The sequence below is a fragment of the Canis lupus genome, chromosome 9 (genome assembly GCF_011100685.1).
Source record: "Canis lupus familiaris isolate Mischka breed German Shepherd chromosome 9, alternate assembly UU_Cfam_GSD_1.0, whole genome shotgun sequence".
NCBI lineage: Eukaryota > Metazoa > Chordata > Mammalia > Carnivora > Canidae > Canis > Canis lupus.
Genome location: NC_049230.1, coordinates 1,762,484 through 1,786,727, shown reverse-complemented (window position 1 = coordinate 1,786,727; position 24,244 = coordinate 1,762,484). Strand labels below are relative to the sequence as shown.

The following is a 24,244-nucleotide window of genomic DNA, read 5'->3' as shown; positions in this document are numbered from 1 at the left end:
ATGGGTTCAGGAGGCGACTCAGCTCCGAAGGCAGAGCCCGGGGCCCCACAGGGTGGGGTGGAGCCTGCGGGCCTCAGGTCGGGCGGCTCCTGGGCTCAGCGGGGGCTCTGCAGGCCCCGTGAGCGTCAGCAGCTCGTGGAACAGCCAGTGGCCACGAGTGGTGGGCCGCCCTAGAGCCCGGGGTGCTTCTGGGAGGCAGAGTGGGCCTGGTGCCCCCCGTGTGGCCGGCAGGCAGCGCCCACCCCACCCCCCCACCAGGGTGCCTTCTGGGGGCCAGGGCACCCCTCGCAACTGCCCCAGGAAGGATCTCTGGGTCACGGGGCCCAGGCGTGAGCTGGGAGGGCTGCTGGTGCCAGCAGCACGTTGGGGACGGGGTTTGAGGGCAGAGTGACCCCCGCCCCCTGATCCATCGTGTCCACAGCATGCTCATGGCACTGGCTCTGCGAACGGCACTAAGCAAATAGGAGCCGTTCCGACGAGCACGGTCCGGCCGCCCGGTCAGCTTGTCCCTGGGCCACAAGGAGGGCGTCCTTCGTGCCAGCGCTGCGGGGCTGCCCGGAGGGTCTCTGGGTGAGCGGCCTGGGCCTAGGCCTCTGTCCTGGGGGCATTGGCTCGGGGGCGGGTACTGGGCCTGTTGGCCACTGTCGTGCCCTGGGCTGCAGCCTGCTGGTCCTGAGCACACTTCAGGGTGGCAGCTGGCGGAGAAGGGAGAACGAGGCTGAGCCCCCCGCCCTCCACGGCCTCTCCCCGGCTCCTCTGTCTCTGCTCCTCCTCTCGGGAGGTGGGGGGGCGGTTGGCAGCACGCTGGCTGCTGCAGAGAGTTCGGGAGGTGCGGCCTCATGTCAGGTCAGCCCCCAGGAACGCGCCCTGTGTGCAGGTGACATGAGCCCGTGTCGCCGACACCCAGACTGGAAGCAGCCTCTGGGGGACAGCCTCCTCCTCGTGCTGCCACCTTCTCCCTCCTGCCTGTCTCCTGTGATGACGGGCTTGAACCATCAGCATCCCCGAAATGTCGCTGCTCCAGAAAAGATGCTTGGAGAGCTGTGCTGTGCGCGCCCGCTGTCCCCAGAGGCCCTGCGTGCTCCGGGCGCCTCCGCAGGCCTCCCTCTGGGGCCCGCAGCCAGATCTCCTCTTGGCCCCATTACTGGCGGGAGGGTGGGCACAGGTCTGTTGGCCCTGGTGTCGCCTGGCCCCGGAGTGGGTGGGTGGTTGGCGGCCACGCGGGGTCAGACATGCGTGTGCTCATGGCTCGCTCATGGGCTGGAGATATGCAGCCTGTTGCTTCTGTTGGGCACTGCCGGTCTGGTGCAGACGCTTGAGGACTCTGACCCACGCCCCCCAAAGTCCCCAGTGATCAGTGTCTGAGGTTGGGCATCCCCCGTCACTCGAGACCCTCCCATTGCCTGGTGCCCCATCCCCGCACCTTTGCCTGCTGGTCACCCGCAGCCCAGGCCCCTGCACCCGACCACCAGCGCCCTGCTCCTCGGCCACAGGAGGGTGGAGGGGCCGTAGTGCGGAGAACTTACCTTTTCTCTCCTTTGTGTCTTCCCCACCCTCATGCTTTTGCAGGAGACGTTCTCTTTCAGATGGCGGAAGTCCACCGGCAGATTCAGAATCAGCTGGAAGAGATGGTGAGGGCCCCGGGGAGGAAGGGACGGAGGCAGGGGCGGCCGGTCCGAGGGAGGGGAAGAGCCGGCTGTGTGCCCTGGCCGTGTGTCCCAGGGCACGTTGCACAGGCATGTGGCTGCCGTCAGGGTGGGGGCGTATCCCAGGCCTCACAGGAGTCACATACTGGGGAGCTGACTCTCCAGGGGGCCAGGGACGTACAGAAGGACTCAGCAGGACCGGGCACAGAGCAGGGGGCTCGCAGGGGCTCTTGCTGTTTTCTGCCTGGAGTGGAGCCCCCGAGGTCACAAAGGCCGGGACAGTGGGACGTTCCCCGCGGGCTCCTCGGGGTGGCCGGCGTCCGGGGTGCACCTCTTGGGGGCGGCTCCCTCCCTCCCGCCCTGGCCGCTCACCACCTGGCGTCTTCCTCCACATCCAGCTCAAGTCGTTCCACAATGAGCTGCTTACACAGCTGGAGCAGAAGGTGGAGCTGGACTCCAGGTACCTGAGTGTAAGTAGTGCCCCCCCCCCACCCAGCGGGGCGCCTGCGTCTGCCGGGAGCTCCCGGTCCTGCAGGTTCCCGTCCGCGACAAGTGCAGCCCGGGGGGCGCCAGCCTTTGGGTGCCCCGTGCGCCCGGTCCCTCCTACCGGCAGCTGGTGCTGCCCGCGCCCTCGGGGCCCAGCTGCCCGCCGCGGGGCAGGGAGTGGGAAGGCCGGTCGGCTCATCGGTCTCTGCTTCATGTGGCATCTTCGCATCTTTGTACCTCAGGCCGCGTTGAAGAAATACCAGACGGAGCAAAGGAGCAAGGGTGATGCGCTGGACAAGTGCCAGGCCGAGCTGAAGAAACTCCGCAAGAAGAGCCAGGGGAGCAAGAACCCGCAGAAGTACTCGGACAAGGAGTTGCAGGTGGGACCGGCCGGCCGGCGCCGCGGGGACGGGGCCATTAGCCCTGCTGCATGAGGCAGGTGGCCCGGCCAGCACGTGGCGCGGAGCAGGGCGGGGATTTAGGACAGCGTGGCCCATGGTGGGCACAGCCCCAGACACCGGAGCTACCGGAACCCCGGATATTGGGGTGAACCCCCGGGTGCAGGTTGACACAGGTCAGGCCCAGGACACCCACCCCCCAAGGTTGCGCGGACTTCAGACAAGGAGGACGCCCGTTGTTTCCAAAGGAAACCTCGAGAAAGCTTCTCCCAGCTGCTTCAAGGGAAGCACCCCGGGTCGGGCGTGGGCACGAGGCCCCCCCTTCAGGTGGCAGCGGTTAACAAGCCAAGGTGCACCACGCATGCCTGCTTGCGGGCCCACGTCCCTCGGCTGCATGCCGGGACCCAGAGGTGGGGTGGTGCCCGAGGAGCACGCGCCCCGCGCCCTCCCTGAGCGGGTGCAGGTGACAGGCCCCCCCGCTGCCCCCCTCTGTGCCGGGCCTGCCTGGTGGGGTGCACGGTCCTGGCAACAGCAGGTGAGAACTAACGAGCACAGCCGGCGAGGGGAGCGGGAGGGGCTTGTTGCCCGGGGCAGCGGCGGGCAGCTCCTGAGTCAGACGCAAGTCCTGGCGCCGCGCTCTTGCCACGTCCTCTCCCGGGACTGCCCCAGCCCGTCAGCCCTGAGGGCCTGTCCCCGAGGCCGTCCCACAGAGTCATCTGCAGAGAGAGTCCTGTCTAGGAGCGGGTTGTGAGGCTGAGCGGTGAGAAGCCCACGCCTCGCTGGATGTCTCGGTTTCGTCACCTCCGTGGTGTTTTGCCGTTTTGCTCACCCAAGCTTCAAAGGTGAACAGTCCCCGTCCCCCATGCCCTCCCGGCTGGAGGCCAGGAGCGCCCTCAGCACTGGTGTGATTGCCCTGAGCTCCCGCTGAGGGGCCCAGGGGGTGTGGTGGCGGGGACACGGAGGCCGGCTCGTCCAGGGGTCGGAGCCTGTGCACCCCCCTCAAGGCAGTTTTTCCTTTCCCTGGTATCAGCTTGGAGATGTGCTTCGCATGCCGTAGGGTGGGCGGGGGCCTGGAGCGTGCCCACCCCTGCAGCTGTGCCGCCGTCCCCATGTTCCGCCCAGAGGATTTCCAGCACCCCAGAAAGGAGGCCCCCGCCCCCCCGCAGGCACCCCTTCCCCTGAGACAGCCGGTGATCTGCTGTCCGCGTGTGAACCGGCCCCGTCCGGGCATCTGGTGTGAATGGGTCACCACCGTGTGGCCTTCCGCATCCGGCCTCCCGCCTCAGCACCGTACGCCCCAGCCTGGTCCACGCTGTTGCCTGTGTCAGAACGTTCTCCTTTCACGGCCACGAATGTGGGAGCTCTGTTGAGCAGGGCCTGGGCCTGGACCAGCTGAGTTGCTGTGACCAGCCCCCGGGAAGCCGTCACCAGAGTTTGCAGCTGGAGGGTGGGGGTCATGGCCAGGACACCGGGGGTGGGCGGGGCTGGTGGAGGCCCTGACAGCTCTTCCCCCCGCGTCTGCAGAGTCCGGAGACTCTGCTGCATGTGGCCCCCAGCCACCCACGGCCCTCAGTGTGCCTTGCGCCACCCTGGACCCTCGGGCCTGCAGAGCGGGGCCGGAAGGGGACACGTCAGGGCCTGCATGCACCCTCTCTGCACGCCCTCGTCTGGTGCTGCTGGAAAGGTGGGGGCTCTGTTCTCGCTGCACGGGGTCTCCCGGCAGAGCCCCAGCTTGGTGAGCTGGCCACGTCCACCCCGGTCTCCATGACTGAGGGTCACCCCCCAAGCCCTGGCCGTCAGCACAGCCTACCCGCCCCCAGGAGGGCCGGCCCCTGCCCCTCCTCCTCCCCGGCACCTGCTGTGCAGCAGCGCCTGGTCACCCCACACGTGGCTGGCGGACAACCCAGGCTGGCCCTGCCCCATGCAGGCCATGCTGTGAGGCCTGGTGGGCAGATCTGGACTCTCCTCCTGGCCCTGCCCCTTGCAGGGGGTGTGGTGGTGGCAAGTTCCAGGCTCGCCCAGCCTGCCCGCCCCTTTATGGGGTGGGTCCTCCCCCCACATGCCAACGCCCACAGAGCAGCATCCCCCTCCCTCTTTCGAGCACCTGCTCAGGCCCCACCTGTGGGTCTCCTGCTTCTCCAAACCCATCTTCCTTCTGTTGGATCTGTGATCATCCAAGGGTTTTATCATGACTTTTCCCAGGTCACTGAGCCCCTTCCCGGGAGGGGTAGGTCGTGTGGTGCTCAGCACCAGGTGCCGCACCGTGACAGCCTGGATGTGTCCCATTATTTCAGTTTCCTTCCTCGAGGGCAGACGCAAAGGGACCGTGGAACCAGCACACAGAACTTCAGGAGGCCTGGCTGGGACTGTATGGGGTCAGGTGGTTTGCAGAGCGCTGTAGCGACTGTCCCCAGCCCTGCGGAGGAGCTGGGAGAGGCAGATGTGCCCACGTGGTGTTCCCGAGTCCCGGAGGGGCAGGATCCTGACTTGTGTGGGCTTCTGGGGCTGCATCCGTGAGCTGAGGAGGAGGAGAGTCGTGACCCCAGGGAAGGGGCGTGGGGTGGGCTTCAGACACAGCTGACGGCCTTCCGTGCTCCCTCGCAGACTCCTGTGCTCCTGGGCCCCGAGCCTCATGCAGCCCGGGGGGGGCAGGCCCTGCGTCCCGGGGCCCAGGCAGGCTCACCGAAGCCCCTGCCCTCGGGGCACTCCCCTGCCAGAGCAGGTGGTAAACCAGATGGCCTGAGCCTGTGCCACGGGCTGGCGCGGGCCTGGACACTGTGGCTGGGGGTTCCAGCATGGGGTTTCAGGCACGGGTTTGCTCGGTGCCAGGGAGAGGGGGTGGTCCTTCAGGAGGCTCAGCTGCTGGCGTCCTCCCCCCGCCCCCCCCCGATGTCACGTGTGTAGAATGGTTGCTGGGGAGAGGAAGGGCTGCCCACGGGGCAGGGCCAGCCCTGGGGGCTCCTCGGGCAGCTCTGCGCCCCCCGGACACGCCCCCATCCGCTTGTCCTCCCCCAGGGCCTGTGCTGTGCATTCTGTGGCCAGGCCGAGCCAGAGCACCCCACTGCCCATGCGGCAGAAGGGACGTTGATCCGACTGGGTGTCGGTCCGTCAGTAGGGGTTCCCTGTGAACGGGACTGGGTCAGAGCCGGCCATTTGCAAGAACCGCTGGTAATTGAGGCTGTGTTTTGGGATTTCCATCAAGAGAACTGATTTTAGTTGTAGGTCAGGGAACAGGTGCTTAGAGGCATTTGGGGCACTAAGTAGGACGAGGGTGGCATCTAGAAGTAGGGAAGGCACCAGGGGCCGTCCTGACGGCCAAGGCCACTCCCCAGACCTCCTGGCACCCATGGAGCGCCCGTCCTTGTGGACGGGGCCGTAGGGTGCTTGGGCCGTGGAGGACATGCTGCATGACCCTGTCCCCTTGGCCCTCGGCGTCTCCGCGGAGCCCGCGTCCCCCTCCCCAACGCACAGGTGTGAGCGGTGGCACTGTTTCAGGGTCGTCAGAGCTTCTGGGTGATTGTGACGGGCAGCCAGTCCCGCTGGGCGGCCGGTGGTCCCAGGGCTCGTGAGCGGCTGGTGTGGAAGTGGCCAGTGCTGCAGGCCAGGCGGCAGCCTTGCATGTGTTTGCCTCCTCTGGCCCAGCCTGGCCCAGCTCTGACTAGAACGAGATGGGCAGAGGCAGGGGACCCCACCCTCCAAGGGGTATCTTGACGGATAGAAAACCCAAGAACGCACGTTAGGCACGTGGTGGGCTGGGGTCCAGGGAAGTGGGGTGTCTTCCTGTGTACAGGCTCCATACACCGAGAGAGGGGTTGTCAGGGCCCCAAAGGCAGAGGTGAGCGCCTGGGAAGGAAAAGAGACAGGGTGGACCCTGCCCGGGATCCCCCGAGGGTGGGCCAGGCCTGCTGCCCTGAGCACGGTGAGCCACGGCCGCATGGGGCTCTCAGGCGGCCGAGCCCCTGGAGCCCCTGACCCGGGCAGGGTCCGGCTGCTGAGCACTCGGAGCTGCGGGGAGCACTCAGCCAGGCCCCGTCCCCTCCCATCCCCTCCCGTCCCTTCCCGTCCCCAGGGCCATGCAGCCATGGGGGGAGAGGTTCTGCAGCCCCACGCTGGTTGTGTTGGAGGAGGAGGTCCAGGGAGATCCTCAGCACGGCCTCGTCAGAAGCGGGGGGCGCAGGCCTCCTCGTGGCGGCCGCCCCCCTCCCTGGGTTCGCGTGTTCCAGGAGGTGCACACATCCAGATCCCAGTCTGCGAGGGGGGAGGTTTGTTCTATTTAAAGGGGTGTGTAATTAACGAAACAAAAACAAAATAACCATAATTTAGGTCTTCAAAAAAGATCATGGCAGAGGCTGGTCCCATCAGCGTGTGGAGTTTGACGCCGTGCTTGTGGTTCAAGCCCTCTGTGCACCTCCCGGTCTCACTTAAAAAGCTCTTCCACGCCCGAGGCGGTCTGTGGGCAAGTCTCCCGGCCGCGGTGTGGACGCCGTCCCACCAGAGGCGCACCGGCCGAGCCTGAGAAAGCAGCGGCCTCTGCGCCCTGTCAGGGCCTGTGTGTCCAGAGGTGGCATCAGGGGTGCCAGGGTCCCAGGACAGGGAGGCTGGGGGACGCCCTCTGTTCCTTTGAACCTTTGGGCCGCGGGGGCCGTGTCGCCCCGCACACCGCGCCTGTGCCCACCGGCCCCCGCTTGCCCAGATGGAGCCGCGCGGCGGGTTGTGGCCTCGGCACCGTCTCGGCCGCCCGGGAGTGGTCTGGGACGTTTTGGGCATCAGAGCCGCAGAGCCCTCGGGGGCCATGTCGGGCACGTGGCCTCTGACCTCTCACACCCAGGCCCGGCCACCTTAAAAACGTAAGAAACAGGCGATGTTGGTTTTAATGACATTTGTTGTAATAACGTTTTTAAGTGACAGCCCTTGTCTGAACGTGTTTAGAACGTGGCTTTGACATGTCATCGCCCTGAAAAATACTAGCGAGATACATCGTGTTCTTTTCCTATCAAGTCTGTGAAATTGGGCGTGGACGTGGAGCGGCAGGAGCTCCGTGGCCGCAGGAGGCCAGGGCTGCAGTGTCGGCGTGCCAGCGTGGGCGAGGCGGGCCCGCCCCTTCCCCCCGCGGAGGAACGGAGACCCCCAGGGCCTCGCAGCTCAGCAGGGGTTGCCTGGCAAAGCCGGTGCTAAACCCAGCCTCTGGCTTCCTCCAGGCCCGAGGGGCCGAGCTCACCGCACCCCTGGGTGGGGCTGGGGGACAGGCTGCGCTGCGGGCCTGACGGGCATCTGTCAGGGCAGGCATCTGGCCCACGGGTGTGGACATAAGGGGCCCCACGCTCTGCCCAGGCCTCTGGGCTGCAAGGGTGCCAGGCAGGGCGTCCGCACGTGGGGTCTGCAGACCTTCCTGCCATGCTGACGCAGCTCTGCACCCCTGCAAACAGGAGCCCCCAGGCTCAGGGAGCTGGACGGCTGGCCCTCCCCTCACAGGCCTGAGGGCGACCTGAGTCTTGCTCAGGCCCCTCGTGTTGGAATGAAACCCTCAGGCTCCCCCGACGCACTGCCCTGTGCCCACGGCCCCGCCACGCCCACCCCCCAGGGGACTGAGGCTGGTGAGGCTTCAGCCGCTGATGCCCGCGGCCTTCCTGTTCTGAGAACCGGGCCGGCCCCCCAGGGAGGGGACGCAGGCATGGCCAGCGAGGCCCAGGACAGCCGCTGGTGCGGCTGGCAGGTACCCAGAGTCCAGACAGAGCATGGGGGTCAGATTTTGCTGCCCCTTCCTGGTCCCCGCAGCCAGCTGAGTTCCTCGGTTGCCTCCTGGGGGTCGGTTCCTGCGGTGACAGCCCAGGGCCCGGAACGATGCTCTCATCCATGAGCCGCAGACCCGAAGGGGCAGCGTCAGGGCCCTGAGGAACGTGGGGCGCCACGGCCACGTGGGCCGAGGATTGTTCTCGAGCGCCCCTCCCCCCTGTGAGTCACTGCTCGCTCTGAGAGGAGACATATGTTCTGATCACTTTTGTCTTCTCGGATTACAGGGCTGTTGAGCCCAGGGTGACTAAGCGGGAGCGTTCTGCGTTCTTAAACGCTTTCAGCTGGGTGTTTCTATAGCACTGTCGCCATGGCACCGTAGGCCGAGCAGGAACACGGCGGAGGGGCGGGAGCGACGAGCCGGCCACAGCACCCACCTGCCCGCCTGCCTACGGCGGGGACGGCTCGGACCGCTTTCAGCAGCTAAGTCATTGGAGGTGTAGGGCCAGGCCGTGTCCTGTCCCCCTGCGCTCTTGCAGGGTGCGTGAAGGCTCGTGGGTGCGTGCTTGCTCGTCCGCGCTCAGGGCCGTGGGTGTCCTTGCCTGGAGCAAGCCGGTGTGGCCCGGGCCCCGTGGGTGGCCGTGCTGCACCGCCTGTCCCCCTCGACGGCAAAGCTCCCCACTTGACCCAGATTTCCTGGATGTGCCCAGCGAAGCTGTGGTCTCGGTCCTCAAGGAGCTGCATCCAGGAAGAGGAGGCCGGGAAGGCGGCTGTCATTCCTCGACAGAGGAAGCTGTAGCTCCAGCTGGGGCCACTGCCCGCTCCCCGCTCCCTGGGAGGCACGGTCCCCAGGTCGCGGCCCCCCTGCTTCTCCCAGGGCCGTGCACTCCACCTCCGTCCCGTCCCCTGAGACCCACGCTGCTCTCAGCCGTTCTCTGAGCTTAAGTAAATGGAAATCTTAAAAATAAAACTCCCCTCCCTCCCCGGCGTGGAGGCTGCCAGGCCCCGAAATGAGGCCAGTGCCCCACACCGCATGGCCTGGCACCGTTCCTCTCCACTCCTGGGAGCGGGGCACACCGCTGGCGAAGATGTGCCACAGCCTAAAAACCCAGAAACCGCATGCAGGTGGGACCACGGGGCAGCTCGAGGGCTGGGGTTGGAAGGAGCTGTGCTCGGTGCTTGGGCGGGCAGACCCAGGGGGCCCCACGTCCCGGTTTCCACGCCGTCCCGTACTGACCTTTCAGTGGTCCCTCTCCTCCCCGTAGGTGACAGCTAGCGTGGAGGCCATTGCTCTGGGCGGTCTTCCCTGGGCCTCCCTGCACGAGGCGGGCAGCCCATCGTGGTTAGCCTGGCCCTCCCCCAGCCCCCAGCCAGTTGGTGGGGACGCTAGAGCAGCCCCTGGGACAGCGGGAGGTGGTGGCACCAGGAGAGGGTGGGTTGGGGGCCTCCCTGGGGGTTAAACCCCTCATCCTGAGGCCGCCCCCCGAAGGGGCTCGTGGGCACTGGGCTGAGCCGGTGAGTGGCGTCGAGGAAGGTGCCCTTGCTGTGGGTGGTTGAGGCCTGTAGGGCGACGGCGGTGTCCCTGACGGCCCGGGTGGGGAGGGCGCAGAAGCCACGGAGCATTGTGCCAATGCTGAGGATGGGGCCCTGGGGGTGTGCGTCCATCCGGGCTGTCCCGTCCTCCCCTGGGAAGGCCCCCTTCCACGGCCACAGCTGGAATCGCCCCCGTGAAGTGCAGCTGTGCCCAGCAGCCCCTCCCCCCGCCGTCTCCCGGGGCACCGCCAAGCGCCAGGCCTGCTCCCCTGCCTGGGGAAGAGCCACGGTGCAGGGGAGGTGCTGGTAGGCGCACGTTTCATAACCAGGAGAAAAGTCTTCAGGCAGCTCAGGGAAGGGGGGGGGGAGGTGAGGGAGGTGTGTGGCCACGGGGCGGGGGTGGCCACAGGGGAAGGGGGGTTTGGTCCCCAAGAGCCGTCCTGGGTCCCCTCAGGCACGGGGGGTGGGCCTGTTGCTTGGGGCTGCGGACGGTGGGCGGATGATGGGGAGTCCCGGTAACCGTCCTCCCCAAGGGGGCAGTGGAGCTCTGCGTGGGTAGCCGTGTGGTCCCCAGGGGTGGGGGGCCCGGGTCTTGGGGGCAGGCCTCACAGGGAGTGGGGTAGTGTGGCTGCTTCCAGCCTGCACCCAGCCTGCACCCAGCTTGCACGGTGGCCGCGGGGGACAAGCCACACCCACAGGCGGGTGCTCGCCCCTCCGGCAGCGCTGCCCGGAAGGGAAGGGAGGCGGCAGGAACATCCCGTTCTGTGCACCTCCTCCTCCCGGCGCCCACCTGGGCTCAGCACCGCCCCCCAGGCTGAGTCAGAGCCGTGGGGGAGGCGCCCTCTAGGCAGGGCCTGCGGGGGGCACAGGAGAGCCCAGGGCCGCACAGGGCAGCAACCCGGGGCGGAGGGTGCAGGGGAGAGGCGCCGGGACCCTGCGGGCCCTATCACACGCGCACACACCCAGGCAGGGGCACGGCGGTCCCCGAGCGGTGCGTCTGGGTGCCCCCACCCCCCGCGACGGCTGCCTACGGCTTGAGGGTGTTTTGTTACCCAAAGTTTCCAGCCTGCAAATCCGACTGTTCCAGCGTGCCCCGGCCTCAAGCAATGTCTCCTGCATTCTCTGGCCACCCCCGCAGGATTTGGGTGTGAATTAGTCATTCTCACACACGTCGTGCCGGGTGAGCTTTCCCGGCCGCCGTCAGGGCGGCTTCAGATGCTTGGATCAGCACCGCGGGAGGCGCCACGATGCCTCCAGGGCCTCACCGACAATCTGCCAGCAGGGTCTGCGCCGGCGTGGGCATGGCTGCGGGGGTGGGGGGCCTGGGGCGCCCAGAGCTGGGCGTGGCCCCTGGTGTCCCATCTGCTCACGCGTGTCGCCCGCTCTCTCCGCCCCCAGTACATCGACGCCATCAGCAACAAGCAGGGCGAGCTGGAGAACTACGTGTCGGACGGCTACAAGACGGCCCTGACCGAGGAGAGGAGGAGGTTCTGCTTCCTGGTGGAGAAGCAGTGCGCCGTGGCCAAGAACTCGGCCGCCTACCACTCCAAGGTGGGGGTGCTCGCTGCGCGGGCCGCTCCCCGTGGAGCGGGATCAAAGTAATACCGAGCGTTTGGGGTCGTCCCGGGGGACGGCGTGCGAGTAGCAAGAGTCACCAGCCAGATGCCGCGGGGACCTTTGAGGCTTTGGTTAGAAGCTGCCGGCTGTTGTTTTGAGGACAGTGGCTGGAGGCTGGTTCCTTGGGGATGGCTTGGGTGCCAGGGAAACCCCTTGTAGGGGTGGTGTCGCCCCTGGGGCTGGCTCCCCTGCAGGAACAGGCCTCTGTGCATAGTCTGTAGTCAGGAGCCAGGGAGGGAGCACTCCAGAACCTTCCAGGAGCTCAGAGGGCCTGCCTAGGCAGCCGCATTCACATCCTTTCTCCACGAACGGGCCGGTGGATCAGCAGTGTGAATGCACATTCACGCACGTGTGCTTGACCTGAGACTTGCTCTCTGCTCACCCAGCCTGGACTGGGAAGGGGAGCCGCCCTCCCTGCGCAGAGGCTCTGCCTCCTGGCCTTCCTGAGGGCCCGGCCACAGGTGCGGGGTGAGGACAGTGCAAGGACGTGCGTCCCCTGTGGGGGCTGGGAGGGCTCCCTGGGGCACCAAGCCAGCCTTGCCAGGAGCTCTGTGCGGTGCCTGCAGCTGGGAGCTGGGAGCTGCAGAGGTGGCCCCGCCCACACACACCGGCTCGCTGTGGGCACCCGCGCCCTCTGGTGGCACCAGGCCCCATGGCAGGTCAGGACTCCCCAGTGCTGCAGGCGCACGGAGGCAGGGTTGTTGCCAAGGCCCTGGTGCTCCCCCCCCACCCCCAGGGGCTGGACGCAGCCCTCCCGAGCCAGGTGAGAGAGGCCCGAGGGCCCCCAGGCGTCTCCCTGGCAGGTGTGTCCCAGCCCCACGGACGGGCTTCGTCACCAGGTGGGAGCCCTGGGCTGGGCCGCCGCCCCCAACAGGGAGCCCTTTCGAGGGTCACAGACCTGGGCTTGCCTCCTTTGGGTGCCGCGTCCCTGTAGGCCTCTTGTCACCACCACCCAGATTTGTCAACCAGTTATCTCAGCCTGGGTGCAGGTAACACTTTGGGTTTTGCTGTAGCGCAGAAGCAGCCCGACTAGGGACAGACGGGGTACGTTACAGAACGGGGGCCAGCCCTCAGGCCATGGCTTGTTGGGCCCTGGTCTGAACCACTCAGAGGGCCTTCTCCTCGCTTCTCCCTGCTTTCCCACACAGACGCCCCCTCCCTGCCCAGACCCAGGTCAGAAGTGGAGAGAGGCCACGAGGGCCAGACCGCCTTTGGGGAGGCCCTGAGCTGGGGAGCAAGCCACCCAGGGGAGCTCCAGGCTCTGCAGTGGGATGAAGGTCATGTGCCACTTCGGCCAGATGGGAGAGGGGAGGGCACAGCCCCCCAGGCCCTGGACAGGCTCATGCAGGAGGCACCAGACCCGGGTGGGCTACAGGGAACCTCAGGCTGGTGCCTCCCAACCAGACCCCTGGCTTCCTCATCCTGTTAGGCTGGCCGAGCTGATCGCAGGCCCAGTGCACGCAGAGGGACAGCTGGGCTCTGGGCCCCTGGGTTGGGGGCAGGGACAGTTAGCATCCTGCATCTACCGGGTACTGCCTGGTGGGTCCTGCCGTCCTGCACCCCCTGCAGCTTGGCCTGCCTGTGGCCAGGATCCCCAGGGCCTCGAGGTCACCCACGGTGCGTCAGTCAGCTGCATGGCTACTGGGCCATCGTCCCCTTTTCCTTCTTCCTTTTCCTTCTTCGGTGGCCCCTGCCCAGCTTGGACCTTGGTGTCATCTGAGCCCTGGTGGCCTCATGACTGCCTGGCTCACTGCTACAGCCCAGCCCTCCCAGGGGCCAGCGGGCAGGGCTCACAGGTGGCCACTCTGGCTGTGTGTCCCCACCTGGTGAAGAGCAGCCATCAGGCTTGACAGGTACGGCCCCCTCCCCGGCCAGCCCTGACCCTGCCCCTGCCCTCCCTGCTTCCTCTGCTGCAGGGCAAGGAGCTGCTGGCACAGAAACTGCCACTATGGCAGCAGGCCTGCGCCGACCCCAACAAGATCCCAGACCGCGCGGTGCAGCTGATGCAGCAGATGGCCAGCAGTAACGGCTCCGTCCTCCCCAGCGCCCTGTCGGCTTCCAAGTCCAGCCTGGTCATCTCAGACCCCATCCCGGGGGCCAAGCCCCTGCCGGTGCCCCCTGAGCTGGCCCCGTTTGTGGGGGTGAGTCTGCAGCTTCCAGCAAGCTTTCTGGGTGTGGAAAGATGCCCCCCCACCCTGCACCGGGGTGGCTGGGCTGAGGGGTCTCCAAGCCAGCCTCGCCTGACCAGGCCCTCCCGCGCCGCCGCCCCCCCCCCACCCCCCGCCTCTTCCCCACAGCGGCTGTCTGCCCAGGAGAGCACGCCCGTCATGAATGGCGTCTCGGGCCCAGATGGCGAAGACTACAGCCCCTGGGCCGACCGCAAGGCCGCCCAGCCCAAGACCTCGTCTCCTCCACAGTCACAGAGCAAGCTGAGCGACTCCTACTCCAACACGCTCCCCGTGCGCAAAAGCGTGGCTCCGAAGAACAGCTACGCAGCCAGTAAGGGCTTGGACGTGCCCCCAGCCCCGGGTGGTCGTGTCACACCCAGGGGAGGTTGGGGAGGCCCCCGGGCCCCGAGTGTGTGCGTGCTCTTGGGTGGCACCTTGACCCCCTTTGAGATTTCTGTCCTGTATCCTCAGGCGTCGCCTGGCTCCCCCCGCCTCCCGTTAGGCCTCTGGCGAGTGGCGGGCTGTAGGGGGGACACCGCGGGGCTGCAGGGGAGGGTGGAACAGCCCCCCCCCAGCTCCCGTGGGCGGCACCCCACGCGTCCCCCAGCTCAAGGGTCAGTGATGAGCAGGCGGGGGAGCCGAGACCCAGGCCCCGAGCTCCCCACACCTGCTGCGGCAGGTCTGCAGCCCCATGTGCCTCTGACTCTGACGTCCAAAGGCAGGGCCCCCACCAGCCCCGCCCCGCCCCCGGGGCAGCCGAGCTGACAGGAGGACCGGCACAGCCCCTCACTCCTGCCTGTCCTCCTGCAGCTGAGAACAAGACCCTGCCGCGCTCCAGCTCCATGGCGGCTGGCCTGGAGCGCAACGGCCGCATGCGAGTGAAAGCCATCTTCTCCCACGCGGCCGGGGACAACAGCACCCTGCTGAGCTTCAAGGAGGGAGACCTCATCACCCTGCTGGTGCCTGAGGCCCGGGACGGCTGGCACTACGGCGAGAGCGAGAAGACCAAAATGTAAGCGTCCACCGGCCGCACCCTCTTAGCCGGCCGTCGGGGTGTCAGGGCGGGCAGCCTGCCCTGCGTTCTGCTGTGCTCGGGACGCCTGCCCCCGGCCCCAAGGCCCTCAGACGTCCTGGCGGCTCGGGGTCCTTCCCCGACTGTTTCCCACTGAGCATTTTCAGTCGGTCCCCGCGGCACAGACGTGACGGCTTCTGTCCAAGCCCCAGCCCCACCGTCGCTCAGCAGCCCGTTGCCCACCCTGCCCTGCGTCACCCACTTGGCCCAGAGCCCCACACGTGCACACAGCCCGTCAGGCACCGCCCCCTTCCCCCTCCCCCCCCGCCGCTGTCAGGGCTGTGGCTTCCCAGTTGGCCGAGGCCCACCGTCCACCCCAAGGCTTCCTGCTGCCCCCAAGGCTCCTCTGACCAGCCCGAGTGCTGGGGTTCCAGAGGTCACGCTGTTGTGTCCCCGGAGCCGCGTCTTCACGGTTTCCTTAACACGTGTGACACAGAGGCCCTGCCAGCCTCTCGCTCTCGCTCGACCGCGGGGCCGTGCCCCCGCTACTGTCATCCGGTTGTGGCTGCTGGCGAGATGGGAGACGCCCCCGCCTTGGCCAGGGAGGGGCTGGTCGGAGCGCTGCCGCAGCCCCAGCAGCCCCCATCCTGGCAGGGCGGTCGCTAGGCCACCTTGCTCCCGGGCGCATCTGCCGCCTTCCAGACAGCTGCTCTGATGCTGGGGCCATGTGGCCGGAAACCAGCCCTGGCTGCTGCAGACGCAGGAGCCCTGCCCTCCTGCCGGGGATCCGCAGCCTCCCGTCCGGGGCGGGGGCTCAGGGCCGGGTGTGTGCCCAGGGCGCAGGCTGGGGTCTGGGGTCTCCCTGGAATGTGGGATCACCTTCCCTCCAGACGGTTGCAGCGGGCCGGGGAACTAGGGCTCTTGGGCCCCAGGTCGCTCTCACCTGTCTTCTCTTGCAGGCGGGGTTGGTTTCCCTTCTCCTACACCCGGGTTCTGGACGGCGACGGCGGCGACAGATTGCACATGAGGTGAGCCTGCTGACCAGGGCGCTGGCCCTTGGCTCTGCAGAGGCCGCTTGGGAACAGGGCACCGTGGGTGTGCGGCTCTGCGAGCCGCCCCTGCTCTCGGCCCAGACGGCTCGGCTGGGCTCTGGTGCCTTCTCGGCCCAGCATGCTGTGCGTCGGAGGCCCCCAGGTTTTGGCTGCAGTGCGCTTTGTGAGGCGGGAGTCAGGGAGCCTGGGGGGTCACGGGTGTTCCGTGGGGTGGGGGCTTCCCTTGCCCTCCCGAGGGGCTGAGTGGCACCAGGAGGGCTGGGGGCACGGCTGTGGGAGTCCCTCTGCCACACCTTCAGGCCCCGTTTCACGGCTCAGTGAGGCTGCTCCTGGGCCTCCAGGGCAGCCCATCGCCAGGCCTTCTCCGAGGGTCCAAGGGGAAGGTGGGGGCCCCACGGGGTCCCGGGCAGGGGTGGAGCCAGCCCCTGAGCACCCCCATCTCCGCAGCCTGCAGCAGGGAAAGAGCAGCAGCACGGGGAACCTCCTGGACAAGGAGGACCTGGCCCTCCCGCCCCCCGACTACGGCACGTCATCCCGTGCGTTCCCTGCCCAGACGGCCGGTACCTTCAAGCAGAGGCCCTACAGCGTGGCTGTGCCTGCCTTCTCCCAGGTGAACTCCGCAGCCCCTCTGCCCAGCCTCCCCTCTGGTGGGGGCACCAGTGGCCTCAGACCGTGGGGCTCCTAGGCCCGAGTGTGGACACGAGCACTTGCACCGGAGGCCTGGGAGGCGGCCAGAACCGTTTTGTTGCTGTGTCTCGGGGCCTCGGGAGCCAGGGCCTGGCACGTATGCCCAGGTGACCCAGGACCAAGTGGCCAGAGGCAGGAGGTCAGGGCCTGGGTCCCAGTGGAGCCCTCGAGCACGCAATGGTGGTTCTGAAGTCCACGTGAGGCCAGGCTGTGTGCGCGGATGGGCAGGTTCCTAGGGCTGTAGGAGCCCAAGGTTCTGGAACATTGGTCTCCCGGGGGGTGTCAGGAGCGGGGTTTCCAGTCCTTGACTCCAAGGTGAGCTCCCAGCCCCTGCAAGGGGTGAGAAGAAGTTTCTCTAAGACGCGGGCAGCGGTGACGCCCACAGATCAGGCCTGCCCAGGGCTGCAGAGAGCGGTGGCCGAGGTGGGTGAGGTCCAGGGAGGGCCACACGCAGCACCATCTGAGCGGCCTGCCCACCCCTTCCCGGGAGGAGCACAAGCGCAGTGAGAAGGACTCGACTGGGGGGTGGAGCTAAGGCCCTGGGCTGGAAGCTTCCAGAGAAGGTGAGGTTAGGGCTGGTGCTCAGGCAGCAGCAGGAAGGGGGTTCTCATCCAGCCTGGGAGAAGCACGGGCCCTAGGCAACGCCCCAGCGCCATCCAGCCCTGCCTGGGCCCAGGACACAGCCAGCTGAGCTGTGTGGTCTGGCCACCACACACCACTCCCGTGTCCATCGTCCAGCTTTGGCTTTAGCACTGAGGTGACCGAGGAGGGTGTCCCCAGGTGGCGCCCACAGCCCATCCCTCAGCCCCACAGCCAGGGCTCTCCCTCCTGGGGTGGCAGCACCTCCCCCAAGGCCAGGAAGCTGCCGCTGGTGTTTCGGGGTGCAGGGGCGTGTCCCATCCAGGGACTGGCCCAGGCTGGTGTCCTCGGGAGGCCCCCCCTGCCTGCCCCGAGATGTGCCAAGCAAGCCCGAGCTCAGCTGCCTTGGTGCTCATCCAGGAGATGTGTGTGGAGAGGTCACCAGAGGACCCATCGGGCGTGTGCCCGTGAGCGTGAGCTCGCTCGATGCACGGTCTGCCACTGGCTGGATGCGGAGCTGGGCTGTCCCTGCTGGGCATTTGGAGGGGTCCCCCGTGCCCTCGGCTGCAGTAGGGCACAGCCGCCTGGCCGCCCCCTGTCCTGCAGACCCCACCTCCCCCCGCGAACCCCAGCCTGACCCGTGGTGCTTTTCCTCCCCAGGGTCTAGATGACTACGGAGCACGGGCTGTGAGCAGGTAAGGGTTTCACACGCGTCGTTGGGGGCGGTGGGTGGACAGGGCCGGCTCCGCTCACAGACGCTCCACGGCCTGCTCCGTGGGGCCTGCCAGAGACTGGAGGCCACGCTCTGGGTCCGGGCAGGCGGGCGGGCGCCCGTTCTCTCCCCTGTCTGCGTGGCGGGTGTCTCAGGCAGCAGCCCAAGCCCCAGATACTGCCTGGGGGTCCGGAGAGCTGGGCGGGTGGGAGTGGGCCCTCCCCGCGGGAGCCCAGCGTGGCCCCAGGGGCCCCGCCTTCCAGGAAGCCCCTTGGTCCCGCTGCTCTCCCGCCTGCCCTTCCCTCCTGGTGCAGCAAGGGGGGCGCCTGGCCCTGGGCTCCCATCCCCAGAACCAGCCCGGGCGGCGCGGAGGGCTGGGCTGCTACCCCCGAGCTGCTGGCGGAGCTGCTGCAGGAGAGGCGTGCGGCCCGGCAGCGTCCTGTGCTTTGTTTCACAGCGGCAGCGGCACGCTGGTGTCCACAGTGTGAGGACGCTGACCACGGGCAGCCGCTGCTCGGAAGAGCCCCCCCACCTGTCTGGCCTCCATCAGTTCCCTCCTCTGCGCTCGTTGGTTTGTTCTCGGGTTCTTTTTCTTCCTCACTTGCCCTGTCCTGCCTTTTGATGGTGACCCCAGACTCTGAGTTCCCCCAGGGTCCATGGTGCTGCCCCATCTCTGCTCCCCGTGTTTACACGCCCCCCACCCCGCGTGTCCGCCAGGCAGGAGCTGCTGGCGGGGCAGCGGGGGCAGGCGTCCTTGCCTCTGCTCCGCGGCCGCCGTGTTCATGACGCGCTGTCCCTTGTCGAAGGCTCACCGCGAGCCAGGCCTAATGTTTGAAGAAAAAGAAAAATCTTTAAAAAAAAAAAAAAAAGAATAAAGAAAAAAAAGAAAACAGAAAAAAAAAACAAAAAACAAAACAGGAAAAGGACTTTTCTTTCCTGAAAAACAAAACCAGATCTGCATGGACTCCGGTGTGCGTACTGTTACTCCTGCATCTGACTCCCCCAGCGGACGCTGGCATCTGTGTCGGGAGGCTCGCGGCCCGCAGGCGCCCCTCCGAGGGCCGCACCCTCCAGGGGTCTTGCCAAGCAGGGGGGCCTCCTGAGGAAGCTGGCTGCTCCTGTGAGGGAGGCCACGGCCCCCAGCCCCGCAGCCGGGCCCCTGAGCGCTTCTTCCCGCGGACGCCAGGGCCCGTGTGCAGCACAGAGTGGGCGGCCCCAGGGCATGGGCCCTCCGCGGCGGAGGGGGGGGGGGGCAGTTGCAGCCGCTCGGACTTTCCAAAGAGCTGCAGACACCCCACCCCACCCCACCCCCGCCGCCCCGAGCGTCCTGGAAAGCGGCGCACAGCCCGAGGGATCCACAGCCCCGGCCCGGGCGGCCCTGGGGAGGGGGCAGCAGGCCCACCGCCCGGCCTGCCCCAGCGCGCTCGTCTGTCCGTGTGTCTCAGTGACTTCAGAAGCAGACACGCCGGACTCCGTGGCTACTGGTTTTGCCTCTTCACACCCTGAGTCTGGGGAGGGAGCCAGGCCGCGGCCCCGGGAGCCCCGTGAAGCTGTGGACGCTTTTTCTGACGTGATCTAAGAAAACCCTCCGCCCGCTCTCCTGGGAGCGTTCGCGAGAGAAGCAGCTCAAGACACAGACGGACCCATTTTATATTTGAGGAAAAAACAAAGCCAGAACGTGGACCCAGTAGAGAGAGCCTTCCGTGGTGTGTGCTCATTTTGCTAAAAGATCTCAAATCCAGGGGATTCCATGCTCAGTGGATGAATGTAGACACAAAACTGCGACACTTGTATGAAGATGTAAAGTGCTCAAAATATTTTCGTTTCCTTTCCTCTTTTTTTTTTTTTTAATCTGAATTGTGCCCTGTACTGCAGTCGTTTGAATAAAAGTTTTATTTCTTGCACTGAGCTGAGTGTGGCGCGTCCTTCCAGGCCCGCTGCGGGGCCCGGGCGCCTCAGCAGGCCAGCCTGCGTCCTGTGGCCTCGGGGCTAGGCTGCCCCGGCCGTGCCCCCTGCGCCCGCCACCAACGGAGCCCTGTGTTTCCTTGCAGCGCCGAAGTGGAAGTGGCCAGATTCTGAGCCGCCCCTCACTAGACTTAGTAAGTCGCCCCGAGCTCCGCGCTGCTCGGTCTGCCGGGCCTGCCCCGCTCCGGCCTGGGCTTTCGCTTCTCCTTGGATTGCTCCTTGGGCTCTGGGATTTCCGCCCTCCGTCTGGAAGCTTGCGGGCCTGACTGGCTGCTCCCCCTGCGCCCCAGCACCTCCCGCACCCCTACGCGTGGTCAGGCCCCGGCCCTCTGCCCGGGTTCCTCTCCTGCCTCTGCGGGGTGCTTCGGCCGCAGTTGGGGCGAGGCCTGGTGATGGGCTGTGAGGCCAGCTTTGGGCTCCCCTGGCTCGGTGTCCACTCAGACACTCCCCTGTGGGCTCGGGCCCGCACCCGGCCCGGCCGGCTCCCTGGCTGGTGAGTACTGCGGCCTCTTGGGGGGCTGGGGACACCAGGGTGGGTCTTGGGGTCGGACCACCAGGCCCGCCGAGGCAGGTGGATACGGCGGCTGCGCCCCGTCTGGGCTGCGTAGAGGCCGCACCAGGCTTTGCAAACCAGGCCTCCGGCCACCGCGTGCGGGTGCCCTCGCTGACTGCCCACAGCCTGACCGTGCCGGCCCCTCCCGCCGGGCTCCAGGGAAGCAAGCCCCGACAACAAGCAAGGGGAAGCCCGGCGCTCCGGGCCAGGGCCCGTCTGTGCCTGCCCCACCCCGTCGCCGAGAAGCCTGCCCACGAAGCTGGCGCCCGCATCCTCTACCCCACAGAGCACCGCCGTGATGTGCTCCTCCCCACGGGCAGTGACTGCTTCAACAGTCCTGGACTCTCTTCTCTCACCACATCTGAGCTGCAGCGTGAGAAACTTCTGGAGAATTCTGGAGACAAATGCTCTTGACACTTGGGGACGGGGCGGATGGAAATGCCTTCCCTGCCTCTAGATTCCTTCTTCCAAGAGACCTTAGGAGGCCTACGCCTGCCACCCCCGCTGCCCCTTGGCCCCAGGGCTCTGGACGGAGCCCAGCCTCTGCCCCAGCCCGCCCCCCAGGCACAGGGCTGCAGCCCCCCGTGGGAGCCGGGGCATCCCCCACAGACTGGGCCTGGCCCAGGAGTCACCCGGGGTGGGTGTCAGGGCCCCCGGGGAGTTTGAGGCACCCCTGCCTGCTCTGCCAAGGTGCCCCCTGGGTGTGGCCCTGAGGGGCGGGACACAGTGGACTCCACCCCGGGAGGGTGGGCGTCCCGGAGGCACAGGGACCAGTCAGGCCCCAGAGGAGAAAGTTGAGGATGAAGTGGAAATCTGGGCTCCCTCTGCTCCAGAACCACAGAAGGCTGGGAACCGCACCCCGAAACGACGCTGCTCTTCTCCGATCACGTTTCTCGCTCACCCTCACGTAGTGGACTCAGAACAGGCGACGCCCGGAGTGCGCGGCGAGAGGTTGAAGTGGAGAGGTGCTGGGCCGTAGCGCTCGGCCCCCCTCAGCTGTAGGGCTGTAGGGTCTGTGCCCCGCGACACCCCGAAGCGTGACTGCTAACCGGGTGCTGGATCGGCCTCTGGGGAGGGGCCCGGCTGGGCAGGGAGCTGGCGGCACCGGTGGCCCTGGGCCTGCCCTGCCGAGTGTAGACCGCCCCGTCCGGGGCCCAGCGGGGGTGCTCCCGTGGGGACGGGAGGGGCCGGCTTGGGGCAGACCCTGCCATCCAGATGGTCCCTGCCGCCCTTTGCCGGCGCGACTGGAGCCTCCTTGTATCTTGGTGGTTTGTGGTCACACGTTGGCTCCCCCGGCAGTGACGGATGTCCGCGGGGCCAGGGACTGTGCAGGGGGCCCTGGGTTGGGATTTTGTCCTGTTGCGTCAGCAGGGGGTTGACCTGCCGGGCTCACCCGGGCGCCCACCCTGGGGCAGCTGCTGAGCCCCATCTTCCCCAAAGGCAGGAGGCCCCCGGGACCTGCGGTGTCGATGGCGCGGTGCCCTGCACTCAATTTTGGGGAAGATGAGAAAGGGGGATCGGAGGCCAGGCACCCTCTGGGGGGGGCCTCTCTGACCCTGCCGCCCCCCTCCGGCCCCAGCTGCTGCGGCTGGGTCCCCGGCCCTGGGACCAGGGCAGGAGTCGGGTGTGCCGCCCACAGCCGCTTGGCCCCGCACGGGAGCTGCTCGACCCCCACCTCCACCTGAACAAAGCTGCCCCATTGCGGCCCCCCAGACGCCCCCTGCCTTGACCCCGGCTGGGGACAGCCAAGGGCCCAGAGCCAGAGCCGCCTTCTGGAGCCAGAGTCGAGTCACGGTGGCAGGGCCTGGGGCAGACATCGCTGTCACAGCACACCTGGCTTTGGGAGCCAGAGGTGGCCGCTGCCCCCCGAGCCTCTGAGCTGCGGCCGGTCTGCACACGTCGGCCAGGAGAGACTGGCACGCCTGGGGGAGCTCGCGGGGTGGGAAGGGCCTTGAACGCCGGGCTCGTCGCGCTCCACATCAGAAGAAGCTCATGGGCCACGGGGCCAAGCAGGATCCTTCTGTCCCCGCGCAGACGTGGAAGCCGTGCGCCAATAAGTCGGCCGCTCTCCCTAGTTTATCCTTTAAAAATTCCGTCCGAGTTATCTCAGTGTCTTAGAAAACACAGGGAGGGGCCCCCAGCCCATGTGCCCCCCAGCTGCCGTGGACACCAGCCCAGCTGTGCCAGAGGCGACCCCTGCCCCAGGTAATGGCCTGAGAGCCAAGTGCTTCGCCGGGGGTGCAGTCCTGTCCGTGCCGAGCCCTCCGTGTCCCTCGTACCATCTGTGCTGTCACCCCTGGGGCCGCCTGATGACGCCCAGCCCGCTGTCCTCTGCTGTCCCTGCCCAAGCAGGGCCCCCCGAGCCCCTTAGGGACTCCGAGGGGAGGCTTCCGCGAGGACCAGGCTGCGTGCCGGCCTCTGCTGTGCTCATCTTGTCCCATCTCAACCTCTTGTCTGGCGAGTCCGTCTGTCCGTCAGCTGTGGCCTCAGGCATGCAGGGGAGGGCGCAGCTCCCTGGACTGACAGGTGGCTGAGCCCTGGTCCAGCCCTGCTGGCCCACGGCCGCCGGTGTGCGTGCACCCCGTGTGTGTCCTGTTGGTGTGGGGCGGCCGAGGCCCCGTGTCTGCCCCCAGCCACCTTCCGGGACCCCGGGATGCATGGGCCGGGTTTGTGTGAGCTGCTGAGCTGTGTGTGTCCGTGGCATGTCTAAAAACGGGCAGGTGGAGGGTCCTCTTGGCCTCGTGGGGCGGCGGCTCCCCAAACCTGGACACAGGCTCCCTCAGGACTGCCTCAGGTTTTGGAGAAAGAAGTGACTCCTGGCCGTGGGGCGCAGGCAGTCAACTGGCCCTGTGCACAGAGCCCATCCCTGGCTGTCCCCAGCAGGCTCCACGGTCTCCCTGCTCCGGGTTCCCGCTGGGGACCCTGGGGCCTGGGCAGCCCAGGTGGTTCGGTGCCCAACGGTGCCCGTCCCGGCACTAAAACCACTCTCCTCTCCTCTCTCAGGAACCCCTTTGCCAGCGTCCAGCTGAAGCCGACCGTGACCAATGACAGGTCTGCACCCCTCCTCAGCTGACGGCCAGGCCCCCACCGCTGCCCGCTGGGCCCCTGCTCCCCACCCGCACGCAGACCCTCTTTTGTAACAGTCTGCGTGCTCCCCGCTCGGAGAAAGAACCTTCCCCTCCCTGCAAGCCTTCACCTGCCCAGCTCTGCCCCGCTGCAGCCTGGCCTGGGCTGGACCCCGGCCGTTGCTTCGGAGGTGCCCCTGGGCCGCGGCCCTCGGGGCAGGGAAGGACGTCGGCCTGTAGCTGGAAGGGGAGCACGGCCCCCGCCCCGCCCGTGGCTCCCCAGTGTCTGGTCAATAAACAGGCTGCCCTACCTGTGCCTGCTTGTCATCTGTGGGCCTGAGGGGGCGGGAGGCCTGCGGCGGAGGAGGAGGCAGATGCCCCCCGATGGGGCTCTGCTGGGCCTCCCCACCCCTGCTGGCAGCTCTGGGGGGCTCTCCGCCCCACCCCACCCAGGCCCGACTCCCCTCCAGAACTGGCTGTGGGGCCCCCGGCTCTCCTCCATCCCTGGAGTGAATGGTGGGTGCCACTGTTGGGGGAGTCCCCCCCCACCCCCAGCTGCCTGCATGCTGCCTGTGGCTGAAATACACCCATGGTGACCAGCGGTGGTGGGGGCAGCCACTCGGGCCAGGCTCCTGATGCCAGGTTCTGCAGCCCTGAAGCGACACCGAGTCCGCGGCCCAGGAAGAGAAGCAGAAGGGGCCGCAGGTAGGGCAGGTGGGGACACGGGCCTCTGGCCTCGCAGGGGCTGGGGACGGGCCAGGCGGGCTCTCAGGGCAGATGTTTGGGGTATAGATGCACGGAAGCCCTGAGTCGTCCTGCCCCCGCTGCTGCACTTTGGCGAGGCAAGGGGAAAGGCCATCGGGGAGGTGTGTGGGTCTCCCTCCTCGCAGGACAGGAAGAGGCGGCTGCAGTCCGGTCTCCCCCCTGCTCCGTGCAGACCTCCACCCGGGAACGGCGGGGGCCGCCCTCTCGCATCCCCCCACCCTGCCATGGTCAGGAAGGACGACCGTGCCCTCCTCGGCACCATCCAGGCCCCCTCCT

At 67.4% G+C, this 24,244-nt stretch overlaps 1 protein-coding gene across 7 annotated transcripts in view; it reads left to right on the top strand.

Moving 5' to 3' along the window:
• BAIAP2 (BAR/IMD domain containing adaptor protein 2) overlaps window positions 1–23,518 on the top strand; it is a 59,151-nt gene extending 35,633 nt beyond the window's left edge. The window contains exons 4-16 of one of the 7 annotated variants that reach the window (XR_005364120.1): window positions 1,570–1,631; window positions 2,045–2,116; window positions 2,375–2,512; window positions 11,192–11,344; window positions 13,327–13,551; window positions 13,708–13,909; window positions 14,389–14,590; window positions 15,550–15,618; window positions 16,090–16,252; window positions 17,569–17,603; window positions 19,672–19,719; window positions 20,425–22,343; window positions 23,142–23,276. Coding sequence is in view for 6 of the 7 variants with exons in the window: in XM_038546345.1 (XP_038402273.1) it covers window positions 1,570–1,631; window positions 2,045–2,116; window positions 2,375–2,512; window positions 11,192–11,344; window positions 13,327–13,551; window positions 13,708–13,909; window positions 14,389–14,590; window positions 15,550–15,618; window positions 16,090–16,252; window positions 17,569–17,603; window positions 23,142–23,211 (1,391 nt within the window). In the remaining variant the exon portion in view is untranslated. Of the gene's footprint in view, window positions 1–1,569; window positions 1,632–2,044; window positions 2,117–2,374; window positions 2,513–8,650; window positions 8,801–11,191; window positions 11,345–13,326; window positions 13,552–13,707; window positions 13,910–14,388; window positions 14,591–15,549; window positions 15,619–16,089; window positions 16,253–17,568; window positions 17,604–18,077; window positions 19,529–19,671; window positions 19,720–20,424; window positions 22,344–23,141 lie in introns of those variants that run through there. The other 6 variants (XM_038546347.1, XM_038546348.1, XM_038546345.1 and 3 more) reach the window with 6 other exon arrangements.
• Window positions 23,519–24,244: the final 726 nt, after the last annotated feature.